The following is a 13,221-nucleotide window of genomic DNA, read 5'->3' on the forward strand; positions in this document are numbered from 1 at the left end:
TCGGCCCTTCCACCCTGGCAACCGGCTCCCAAGCTTGTCAATCAACGGCTGCACATCTACCCCCCTCAGTTTTTGTGTGTGAAGTGGCAATCCTAGGTACTTGCCTAGAAAGGAGCTAATTTTGTTTGGAAAGACACTAAGAAGTTGATCTAGCGGAATGTTCTCGCATCGGACTGGAAAAATCTCTATTTTGTTAAGATTTGTGATCAGGCCGAGCACTTCCCAAAGGGTGTCAGGATGTCACTCAATGCCTTCAACTCTGATGGGCTTGGATTTGCAAAGATGGCTGCATCATCCACGTATAGGGAACACCTTAAATGTGCCGAGCGAGGTAGGATCGGGTCAAGAATCTTCCATTGAGATGCAAGGTCAATAATTTGTTGTAACAGATCTATCACCAAGATGAACAACATCATGACCTCTATAAGGTATTCCCAATGAACTAAATCGAAAGGTTTTGAAATGTCTAATTTTATGAAGAGAGATGGCACCTTGTTGCTATGTAGGTTTTTGGTCACATTCTGGACATAAATAAAATTATCATGTATGCATCGCTTTTTTATGAATGCACTTTGGCATTTTGATACAAATCCTTTAATCTCAGAGCTAGCCTGTTTGCAAGCATTTTTGTGATGAGCTTTGAAAGGCTATTGATCGAGATGATAGGTCTATAGTTGCCCACCTAGGTCGCCTCTGTCTTCTTTGGCAGCAATAGAATATTCACGTTATTAAATAAATCAAGCTTTGTTGTTTTCAGATAGTAGAAATCCTGAATTGCCGCTATCAGATCATCTTTTATAATGGGCCAGCATTTTTGGTAGAACAATCCGATATACCCATCTGACCTAGGGGCTTTCTCGGCCGGCATGGACTTAACTATTTGAAGGATCACTTGTTCCTCAAACGGCTCTTCTAGCTCCGAAAGATTCATGGGTTGGTATCTGAGATTTTCCCAATTTATACCCAAGTCCCTTTGCTTGTACGAACCAAGATGCTCCATGAATGTTTATGTATTTCCTTTTCCTTTTGTTCATGCGAGAAGACCTGGCCACTCTCTCTAAACAAAGATTTTATGATTTTTTTCTTCCATCTAGAGTTCGCTCGAATCTAAAAAAACTTTGTGTTAGTATCTCCTTTCCATATCCAGGTTAGCCTTGAGTGTTGCCACACCCTTGTTTTCTCTATTGCGGATAGTCCTACTGCCTTGTCCTTCAATTGTTTTCTAAATTCAAATTCATTTTCTGATAATTGTCGTGATTCTTATGCAACATCGAGCTTGAAGATGACCTCCTGTGCAATTGCAAGCCAAAGTTTGACATTGCTGATTGTATTTCTTTTCCAAATTTGTATAGACTTTTTCGTCCTGTTCAACTTCACATGCATTTGCAGGATGGCATCCTGTAGGTTAACTGGCCGATCCCATGCAGCTTGAACGGTTTTTCATGAAGCCAAGCTTAGATGGCCTCGAATCTGAAGCCACTATATGTGCTAATCTGCATCTCTCCCTGAAGGAAGAGGGGGCAATGATCAGAACGCATTGTCTCCTAAGATTGGAGTTCGGCTTTAGGGGAGAGGAGGTCCCAATCTGAAGTACAGAAAATTCTGTCTATTCGGGTGAAGGTGGGATTTTCTTGCTCGTTGGACCATGTAAAGCACCTTCCTCTTAACTTGAGTTCTTTTAACTGAAGGTCATATATAGCTTTCTTGAATTTCTCCATCATTCTCCGATTAAGTCTGTTTTTACTCTTGTCTTCTGCTTTGTATATCATGTTAAAATCACCCAGGATCAGCCATTTAGCCATCATGTTAGGTTTCAGTGCTATGAGTTCTTGTAGGAAATTAATTTTATCCTCATCCGATTGGGGGCCGTAGACACATGTTAATGACCAAGAGATATTGTCATGCATCATTGTAATATTGGCTGATACCGTGTACCGAGTTACCTGGATTTGGTTGAGAGTGAAATAATTTTGTGAACATGCCAGGAGAATACCTCCATTGGCTCCGGTCGATGGAAGAGACATTTAATTTTGGTTGTACTAATGTCCCAGAGTTTCAGTGACCAGTTGTTGGCTCCAGGTCTGCATCTTCATTTCTTGTAAGCAAACAATTGTAGCTCTTGTAGTGTGCACCATATTTTTAACACTCACACGTTTGGCTTGTGCATTCAACCCCCTCACATTCTACCACAACAAATTATAGTTGCACTACGACATGATTCAAATATCGAACAACACCACAATTCTTCATTGGTCTGGAAAAACAGTGCACATAGCTTGGTATAGTTGAACATGTAGCTTGCTAGACGCTGCCCCTGCTCAGCAACTGCTCCCTGGAGCAAAGCCGTTCAATAGCCATTTTCTGACTACTTTGACTCTTAAACTCAAACACCCTGAACATAACTTCTTGGTAAATTGATGATCGGCTGTTGCGCCACATACAAAGCATCCACCTGACGAACTCGACTATACCTAACGAGCACACATATAACTTGTGACAAAGGATAACACATGACGCTAATCGAGACTAGCTATGAGGTCGAGGTGGTATTGGAGACCGCCGGCGGCAAAGGTGAGTGTGAGGGAGGTAGCTTGGTTGATTTCTTCCACGTCGGTCAACCCAATCAGGTACATCTGATCGGAAGGGTAATTTGGTCTTTTCTAGTGGAGTAATTTCTGAATTTGCCACCCTTAACAGGTGCAAATTTTCCACTGGGGTTGACATGCGGGCCATCCTGAGTAAACTGGGCCCGGGTGGCAAATTGCCTGCCACTCGGTGTTAAAAGTGGCAAATCCTGAAATGCCCCTTTCTAGTGACACATAGTTGAAAAGAAAAATAAATTAAATTAAAATAGGCTATAATGTTAAATAATCAAAGCGGCAACGCAGTGAATGGCAATTTGAAGTGTTGTATGTTGAGGGTGATAAATTATTGAAACCCAATCTTGACGATGGCAAAAAAAAAAAAAAAAAAAAAAAAAAACCCAATCGGCTCACCCACTTCCCTCCATGGTCTCCGGTGGGCATTCAGTCAGTCAGTCCGCCATTACTGCTGCTATGCTGCCACCAAGATCGGCCTTCCATTAATAACTCAGAGAGTACAACGGCAGCTGACCTGCTCTGCTCCGTCCGGTCGTCGTCTACATTCAAGCCCTGTGCAAGATCCATCCACTCCGCTGTTGAAGCTTTGGTTGCGGCAGTTGCATCTTGCATGCGTACTCATCGACGTTGACTGCAGCCTCCATCACCGATGATGGCGATGCATGAACGAACGCCATCATCGATGACTGAATGTGCTTGTCGACATCGTACGTTCGTGCGATGCTGGCCTCAGCCCTCATGAGCTCGAGAAGACTGATCTATGTCCACTGAGGCCTCGCAGATTTTCCGAAGGAGATCTGTGGCAGAGTTGAGTTCGGCACACCAAACTCTTCCAGTCTGACACCGAAAGAACGGTTGACATCGAGCTCCATATGCAAGTATGAATGAAATATTCAACGCCCGGTTCGAATGAATTGTATAATCTTTCGAGACTTTTGTAACCCGCTGACCGAGGGCACTACCGCTTGTTCTTCGCACGTGTGATGCCACCGATTTGCGAGCCAGTCAAAGCCAAGAAAATTCGAATGTCGTCTTCATATACCAGCCGTCGCTGCGAATTCATCGGAGTAGATTAAATGTACTTGATGCCCCTCGCAGTTGCGCTGCCATCCTTCTGGTAAAAAAAAAAAAAACGTGTAGACAACGACATGGTTTCAAAGAAGTATTTTTGCCACTAATTTATATTGTGATATGTTAATAGAATATAGTAAAATTACGGAACCATCTTTTGAGTTAAATATAATCGTATCATTTGCAAATATTCAAACTCAAAATTACACTATTTTTTTTACTAGAAAAAACAATGACAACATTTTTTCTATCACTAGAGAGAGCATATGGGTATAGACTATCAGCCCACTAGGACACCAAAAGATAAAGAAAAAGTCAGATTCATATGCCTTCTTTTTTTCAGAACAGAACACATATGTCTTTTTTCTTCTAGAAGAAAAACTCGTGTGCCTTTTTTAAAAAAACAAAAAAGTCGTGTGCATAGTCTAAAGCTTAACCGAGAAGACCACAAAAAGTCAACTGTTTGTGATGCTTTGCTTGCAGTCTGAGCAAGCTTACAATATACTCCTACAAAAGTAAACACTCCACCATGAGGGTATGATGGAAGTCAACTTGTAATTTATTTAATTAGCCTCGCATTTGAAAAGAAACACCAGAACATATTCTTTTTGTTTGTTGACCCAACAAATACTTATTTGTTTAAAATTGCGGGTCAGACTTGGTATTGCGTATAAAAAATGCCAAACTGTCCAACTTTTTCCCCCACCATGAAATATATGTTTGAATGTGTATTAGCCTCTGATATATTTGCAAGGTTTACGTGCCAGGCCACGTCGACAAAACAATATAGTAATAGCCTAGTATGTGCTTGACTTGTCATTCAAACAAGTGGTAATTATCAATCAAAGTATGTAGGTTGACCATGACGAGCAATTCCTCACCGAAATGTATTCCTTCTTTAAAAAAAACTTGTCGAAACAAATCTGCTGTAGGAAAACTTTTTGGCATGAATTCATAATTATTAAGATATAACGGGAAAGGTATGTAGAGAGCCATATCCTCTGTAATTGCTAGACTTATCTCGTTCTGATCAAATCAGTAAAATCATTTTTCATACTACATCTGCATGCAACTGTGCTCCCCCTCCGCCCCCTCTCTCGCTCCTCCTCTTCCTTCCCATGCTATCATTATTGTGGAATGGGTGTATCATGATAGCGCAAAACAAAAAATTTCTATTAAGTTCAAATAGGAAAATATACTAGTAGAGGATCATGAATAGTTATCACTTTACGTGCAGTGCAGCGGAAGAAGATCTAGAGCAGATCAGTCCAACATTGTGTACGTTGATGTAGAGAAAACAGTCGAACTCAGCAGGGTTGTCGTAAAAGATCGACTTGCTAGTTGGGATCAACTTCCGGGTTCAACTTCTTAGTCAGGAGCATTCTGACTACTTAGTCAGGAGTGTTCCGATCTTCTACCCGGAATCGAATAGGAGTCGAATCAGCAGTAGCTTTGAGTTCTTCCCGTCGAGCCTATCATCGCCACAATAGCAGCAGTATCTCTACAATGTCCACACATACTGGGGTGGAACTTCGGTGTGCTAGCACCGCACGTACAACTAGGGTTTTGAGAGGTTAGGTGAAGAGGGCGCAGCTAGGGTTTCAAAGTAGCTCAACCGTACTCTCCACACCTCCCCTTATATAGATCTTGCTATGGGCTCTCACATTGGTATCCCATTAGGACTCTAATGCCTCATGGATCACAATCCAATCAAACCTTCTCGCGGATCCAATTCGTGTGTCTTATTCCAACCTATTAAATTTGTGACCTGTTAGGTTCATATACAAACAGTATGACTTAGAAAACCTTTTTCAAACTGAAATCAACAACGGTCCCTAACAGGACATATTGACTCCCAAGTATACATAAGGATCATATTAACTGAATGTTGATCTACATATGCACCAATCCCTTTGCTTCACGATACCAATCAAGCTTAAAGAGAGACACGTGCTATCTTTTTTAATAGTTTGGCCATCCACTTAATCTTATAGTGGATTACTCAACTTATGATTAACTCTTTAATCACATTGATATGATTATACACTTTCTAATCCAACCATATTGAGGGGCCTAGAGACATCTCTCCCGTTATATAGAAAAGACAAATTTCATCTTGATTGCTCACACTTCATATCATGTTTCATAACAAATTCGAAAACTACCTTTATGACTACCTAGTTACGAAGTAGCGTTTGGTAATCCCAAAGTGTACCACTACATATTTTAAGAATCAATAATGATCTCAGGTTTAAAGATTCTGCTGGTATACCATTTGAGATCACACTAATATCACATAATATATCAATTCCAGTAATATCTGAAGATAAATATATCTAACACCTTATTCTCTAACATGACCATTTGGAATTCGAAACGAGTAAATTTCATACGAATTCAACTGCCTTATGAGCAGGGTAATTCACCTATTCCAAAAGGACTTCATTTTCGCCAGTCGAGAATTAGGGCCTGCTTGGCAGAGCTCCCAGAGCAGCTTCCCGGCTGGAATGAGGGGTATCTCTACCAAACAACAGTTTTCAGCTTTTAGCTCCCTGAGTGAAATCCATGGAAATGATTCTCTAAAATAAACTAGAAGATGGGAAGCTGAAAAAGCAGTTTCCTCTGATTCACTTCTCGCACAGAATCACTTCCTCCATATAGTTTATTCTAGATAATCACTTTCAACCATAGAATCACTTCCCCTAAAGAATCACTCTCCGCCAAGAATTTGAACCAGGGAGAGCTCTACCAAACAGGCCCTTAGTATCAGTTTGAACCTCTAAAGTCAAGGGGTGGAGAGCTGGGAGCCATGGCGTTAGGGCTGGCAATTGGACCTGTGGGTTTCGGTACCCGCGGGTTTCCAACCCGACGGGTCCGGGTTTGGATCGCAAATTTCACCCACAGGTCCTACGGGTCAGGTTCGGGTTTTGAATTTCACCCATGGGTACCCACGGGTCTCCCGACTGCCCCAAAATCATTTACATGCACAACAGCATAAGGCCCAACCCAACTCAATCAAACGCACTACACTCCCCACGTGCGGCTTGCCGACCTGCCCAACGCTCCCTAGTCCCTCCCCAAAGCAGCTTAGCCCATCAGCCGCATTGGGCTGCTGGCCACTGCTGCCACCGTCGCCTCCCCACCGCCTGACAGCCGCAACCTAGCCTCCCCGCCACCCGACAGCCGCCGTCCGACCTCCTCCTACCGCAGATCCGGCGATCTGACCGTAGATCCATCTCCGACTGCTTCCTTTTCATGTCCGCAGCGAAGCTAACGAGCTCCATGTCGGGGATGTCGAATCCAGACAGCCTGTCTGCTTCCACTGAGCTGGAGGCGAACTCCGACAATGTCTCCGCGAGGGACAAGATCGGTAGGCCGGCTTCTGCTCCCCCTCGTCGGCCATGGGGTTGTACAGCTCGACGAGCATGGGATCAAACACCGTCACGCGGTACAGCAGGTCCTCATTGTCCTCCATCCCATGGTCGTTGTAGCCCATGATGCCGGATCCAGACTCCTCCGCCTTGAAATCGGGGACTACCACTGACGAAGCCACAGCGGACGCCGTCTCGTGCTTGCTCCCAGGTCGGCGCTTGAGGCTATTGAGCCATGCGGGCACATCGAGGTCGCTCAGAGGTGAGGAGGACAACGCTGAGGGGAGGCGGACGCAGTGGTGGCGGCGCACGAGCAGGTTGGCTGAGTGGATGGTGATGTCGTAGGTCTAGCACAAGAAGGCGTCCAGGACAACCCGACAGATGCCCGAAACCCGACCAGTGCCTAACAGGCTCGGGTTAGAGTTTCCACTGATTAGTAAATTGGATACGGATCGAGTTGAAATTATCAAGTTTCGGATTGAGCATGGTTTTGCACCATCCGATCTGACCCATTGCCAACGCTACATGGCGTCGAAACCCATGGCCGACGCATGGCAGGTGGGGGCCGTACGTCGCCCTCGGCTTTAACGCGCAGGCTTGGAGGAAGACGAGATGTGGTCAACTCTCGGGCACCAGCTGCAGTTAAATACTAGTCGTACGACCCCAGCGGCACACTTCACGCGAAAGCGACCTCTCATCGGCCGCTTTTGACCGGTGGGCCCCGCCGCCCGACACGAAACTTAAAGAGCGTGCCGATGTCCATCCATCTCTTGACCTTCGCACAGGGCCGACATCAAATTACGTCCAAATTGGAGGAAGCGATTCACGTGGAATTCATTAGTACGGGACGTAAATCTGCCAAATTGGAGGAAACGATCGTAAAAATGGCACTGATTTGTCAAGAAAATTGCCCATTAGAGATGAGTTTTGAGGCTACGGCCACATCTCTTTGATTCTTTACACGAGCCGCTACCGCTAATCCAAAGAACAAATCGAAGAAGCGTCCTACTGATCTACTGCCGCTAATGATCGGTTCAGGGATTCACGCCACGCGGGCAGCGCCGGCGAGGGCGTCGTGGCGGTGGTCGCCCTCGTAGGTGACGACGAGCGTGGCGGGGTCGGCGGCGTCGCGCTCCACGTGCTTCCGCGCGGGGCAGCCCTTGGCGGTGCTGCACCGGTAGTAGCCGCGCGGGTAGGGGGACCCCTTGATGGGCTTCTGCCCGTACTTGCGCCACGAGTACTCGTCGGCCGGGATGTCCGCGCGCGACCCCGACGCCGGCGCCGCCACGCGCACCGTGCGCGTCGCGCCGCGCGGGTGCTTCCGCTTCGGCTTCTTGGAGCAGTGGCACAGCCCGACGGTGGAGCACTCGGGGTGCGCGTGCGCCACGGCGGCGGCGGCGGCGCAGGGGTGCTTGCGCTTCGGGAGGGGAGGCTTGCCGGAGGTGACGGCGAGGCTCCGCCCCCCGGACACGCTGCCGTCGCCGCCCACCGTCACGGACGACAGGAAGGAGGTCGACGTCGCGGAGACCGCCGGCGTCGCTGCGGTCTTGGTTGCCGGCTTCGTGAAGTCCAGCGTCAGGCTCTTCTGCGGTGCCGCCGTCTGCGACACGGGCGCAGCCGGAGGCGGCGACAGCGCGGGAGCGGGAGATGGAGGAGGCGTTTCCGTGGGCGCGGCGGGCGCGCGGCGGAAGCGGGCGTGTCCGGTGCGGTCGAGGAGGTTGATCACGCGGCGGAACCTGGACACCGCCTGGTCAGCGATCTGTCCGAGCGGCGGCGACTGTGCCCGTCCGGCGCGGGAGGAGAGCGAGGACGCCAGCAGCTCGATGCTGCGCAGCCCCGCGGCGGCGGCCTCCTGGAACGCGAGATGCTCGTAGCCGCCGCAGCCCATCAGGTCGACCGCCATGTCCGCCGGCTCTGTGGAAGAACGGGGGAGGGAGACTGGAGACGGCCGCGGCCTTGGCTTGCTATTTTCTGCTCCCCGCGGTGGTGCTGGTTTCTTGGCTTGTGGTTTGGGTTGTGGAATTGTGATGTGGGAACGGATGGCGGGGGGAGGTTTTATAGGTGGAAATGGGGTGGATGGTGGAGGAAGACGAGAGGCGCAGAGTCAATGGGCTGCTTCTTTTTCTAGTACTCTATTTTCTTCCTGATATCACCTCGACGTTTTTCTAGATACCACCTTGGGTTACCCATGATTTCTAGTACTCTGTTTTCTTCCTGATATCGCCTCGATGTTTGTTATTGTAAGAGAATGTTTGTTTTAGTTTGAGATTATAAAATTTAGTTTATTTTGTAAAATTTGTGGAAATTTATTCTTATTAAATTATGAATTGTGAGATTTCGTTGTACAATTTGACTTATAAATTGTGAGAATCAGTTTTTATATTGTGATTGTTTATTTTTTATTTTATTTTTAAGATAGAATCCATAATCAGAATAAAAAACAAACTTGGCGTAAGAATTTGTATCTGTTTTCTCCCCTCAAGGTTTGCACCTAATTCTACTTTTACCGCCGAAGACTACTTGGTTGCGGCAAAAATAGGATGAGGGCTAAGTTTGAGGAAATCGAAATACATGTCGTCGTCATGGCTGTACTAAGACGGTGCACAACAAGAGCGGGAAGAAAAATATCGATATTTTAAAAAATGTAATGATTTACATTGGGAGTCTTTAATTTTCAAATGGACAGTACAATAGAGCTAAATTTTCACGGAAAAATCCATAATCTTTTAATCATAATAATATCTTTGACGTTTTTTCTACAACAAATAAATCAACGGTTTACTAGCTTACTAGACATTAATCAGAGTTATGGAGCATATGGTAGGGGTAGCTCCATTCCTGGCGTTTCTTTGAAATCGAGTAAACACCAGGGGTCCTGCGTAAGACGTTTTGGGATAAACGATGCAAGAATTTTATACGGAGCTCTTCTCCAAATTCGGTACTGCGATTAGTCATGTGTCGTGCGTATCCTCCTTGACAATATGGTACTGCGATTTTGGTTGACATTGGCGGTCCGGTCAGAGCGATGTGCACACCCTCCCTTTGTTTGAAGCTCTCTCCAGTTTCCACACGCCATTGCCGGCCTTTGGTTGTGCCCGTTGATAATCTCTTTCACATGCTACTCGGCGTGTCGATGACCTAACGAATCTACTCACGGAACGTTGAACTCGGAGCCTGGCTAGGTAGAGAGGGAGAGATGGTGAGCAAGCCAACGGTGGCTAGATAGAGCTAGCTTTCAAATTTTCCTTAGTCTGTCTCCAACGGAGACGGTATTTGCTGCTGCAAAACGTTGTAGAGCGCGATTTGCTGATTCTAGCTCTCGTTTTTCTCTTTAACAGCTACCGTATAGCTGTTTTTTTCAGGCTACAGTGAAGCGGGTTGGGGATGAGAGCCCGCAAATTTGCAGCCGGATACGGCTCCTGTATCACTGTAGCTAATGTATGCATGTGGGACCGAGGAGAGAAAGAGAGTAATAAAAAGTAGGAAATAAGATAATTATTAGAGATAAAAAAAATAGTGGATGTTGTAATAATATTACAGAGGATAAATTTTTAAAATTTCTATTAGAGATGGCCTTACTGATCTCCGTCCTAACGTGGCTATATACGGTGACGTTGAGCATGATGTGTGTGATCATCTTTTACGTAAAAAATAGTTTTAATTGAGCTAGTTCTTTAACTTTGAAGAGGGATATATTCATATATGGAGCCAGGTCTAATTCCGAATAATTTCCACTCAATGGCCTCTTGCGTTTAACGATCCGTCCGTGCATGCGCGCATGCGTAGAAATTGGAAAATGTTGCTGCGGCATTTGCAGGCAGCCGTAGATCTGCCTGCAGTAACCATTGCTGAACAGGTAAATCGTTCTACTCGGTCTTGTTCCGGCAAGTTCCAAACCATCCAGGCCAGGTACTTGGAATATCTCAGCTGCCTAGATTCTGATGCTGAACTTGCTCGTGGAATTCGCAGCCTGCTGTGACTAAAACACACCGGCGCGAGAATTGGGTCTACTAAAGCTGGGATCGGGACCGGTGGCCTGGGTTAGCGACGGGATCTCTTTGGAACGCATGAATTTTATTCTAACAAATTTTGGTTATTACAACATTCCCTTGGATTCGAATTGGCGGAAGTCGAACATTGTACATGCCCGCTTAAATTCAAAAAAAAATCTCACTACAGATATATAAGAGAATTTCCTATAGAATCCGTTACAACACAGTGTATGATGTGAATCGTGAAGGCTATATATTTATCTGTATGTGACTTCATATCCATAAACATGCTTTCAGTACTTATCATTTCTCAACAATTGGTTTTGTAACCTATTTTCATGGTTGTAGTCTATTGTCCTCAGTCTATGCTGTGCCGGACCTAGCCAATGCGTGACTTTGGATGGATAAATCTTAGCATAAAGATTCACCTCACAAAACGCAAAGTATGATAAATTGCATCACACAACTTCAATTCATTCTACCCCATTGCATTAGGGATGTATTTGGTTCCCGGATCTCTCTCATCCTGGCTCAGAAGATACATATAATCTCAAAAAGAAGCCTGTTTGGTTGCATGTATTCACTATTGTAGCATGGTCTGACGTGTGCAAATACACGGTCTCATCTTGTTACAGGAGTGAAGAACGATTTGAGATTCAGTCATCAGCCTGGCCCGATGGATGCAAACTCTGTATTCGCTCATGCAGTCAGGTCCACCTATTAGTATCACAAAATCATCTTCATGTGAATAACCAATCATAATTTTAACTCTGAGCATCTGCTCATGTGGTCTCAGATTCAATCAACCAAATAAAAACTTAGCTCTGCCTATCCAAATAGATATTGTCGGTGATATGGGATACGGGGGTTCCCGAGTCCCAAGGCCAGGACAGCGCAGTGCCATGTGGCGCCTTCCCTCGGGGACCACCTCCCTAAGGGTCCGAGGGAAGCAAGATTTGGGAGTGGGTGCTTGGGGACGAGAACAGTTGGTCCCTGACTACCCTGAAAGCCCCAAGGATCCGAGGGAAGCCAAGTCCGGGAGTGGGTGCTCGAGGCCAAGAACAATTGGTCCCCGAGTACCCCGAAAGCCCCGAGGACCCGAGGGAAGCCAGGTCCGAGAGTGGGTGCTCGGGGCCAAGAACAATTGATCCCCGAGTACCCGGAAGGCCCCAAGGACCCGAGGGAAGCCAGGTCCGGGAGTGGGTACTCGGGGCCAAGAACAGTTGGTCCCCGAGTATCCAGAAAGCCCCGAGGACCCGAGAAAAGCAAGGTTCGGGAGTGGGCGCTCGGGGCCAAGAACAGTTGGTCCCCGAGCACCTGGAGAGCCCCATGCCAGTAGACCCCGTAGGGACTCCACGATGAGGTGTCGGTCGGTGGGAGGCCCGATGCCACATTTAATGGGGAGCGTGGACGGTCACATCCAGCCACTTTCCCCCACGCCTGCCGTACTGAATACGCCAATCCCTGCTGCCGCATGGTAGGAAGGCGTGGGCATAATTAATGCGGCGGGTCCCATTGCATATCCTCTCACGGGGCCCATGAAGGAAGGTGGTTTGAAGATATCTTTGATGGGCACGAGGCTTATCACCCTGTCACATCAGACCGCGGTAGGCCTGCTTGACCCAAACGAGCATGAGAGGGTACTCAGAGGCTGGCCGGTGGGCGCCCCTGCGCCTGCTAATGCTGGAATGCGAAGACCAATAGGACCGTCCGAGGGATATGTTTTCAAACATCTGTAACATCAACTGTAGACCAATGATGATCATTTTTCATTTATTGTTTACGGGAACTTGTGCCATCGTTCTAGCACTTTCTGAAGGGCCTCCCCCCGGTAGATAAAAGGGGAGGGGAGGAGGGAGCACCTTGTAATAGGGACGGCCGAGAGATAGATCGGCTCGAGATAGAAAAAAGGAAGAGATCGATAGAGATCCAGAGAAAGACAGACATTCGAAGAGCATTGATAACATACTAGATACACAGGAATAGGGTATTACGTCTCTGTGCGGTCTGAACCTGTCTAAATCCTAGGTGCATTCATTACTACTAGCTGACGATCCATCCTGCCTAAGTTCCACACGCATTAACCCCATGTACGAGGTAGTTCCAGGACCAGCCCCCTGCCGAATCTCGAAGGGGATCCCTCAGGATCCCTGCTCGTGGTGTTCATCCACCGACAGATATAATCAA

General features: G+C 46.7%; 1 protein-coding gene across 1 annotated transcript; it reads right to left on the reverse strand.

The window, feature by feature from the left end:
- Positions 1–7,905: 7,905 nt before the first annotated feature.
- LOC133899720 (WRKY transcription factor WRKY51-like) lies at positions 7,906–9,132 on the reverse strand. Its single transcript, XM_062340769.1, has one exon. The coding sequence runs from the start codon at positions 8,943–8,945 to the stop codon at positions 8,085–8,087; it is 861 nt and encodes a 286-aa protein (XP_062196753.1). The 5' UTR covers positions 8,946–9,132; the 3' UTR covers positions 7,906–8,084.
- Between the last annotated feature and the right edge of the window lie 4,089 nt (positions 9,133–13,221).

The sequence above is a fragment of the Phragmites australis genome, chromosome 18 (assembly GCF_958298935.1).
Source record: "Phragmites australis chromosome 18, lpPhrAust1.1, whole genome shotgun sequence".
Classification (NCBI taxonomy): domain Eukaryota; kingdom Viridiplantae; phylum Streptophyta; class Magnoliopsida; order Poales; family Poaceae; genus Phragmites; species Phragmites australis.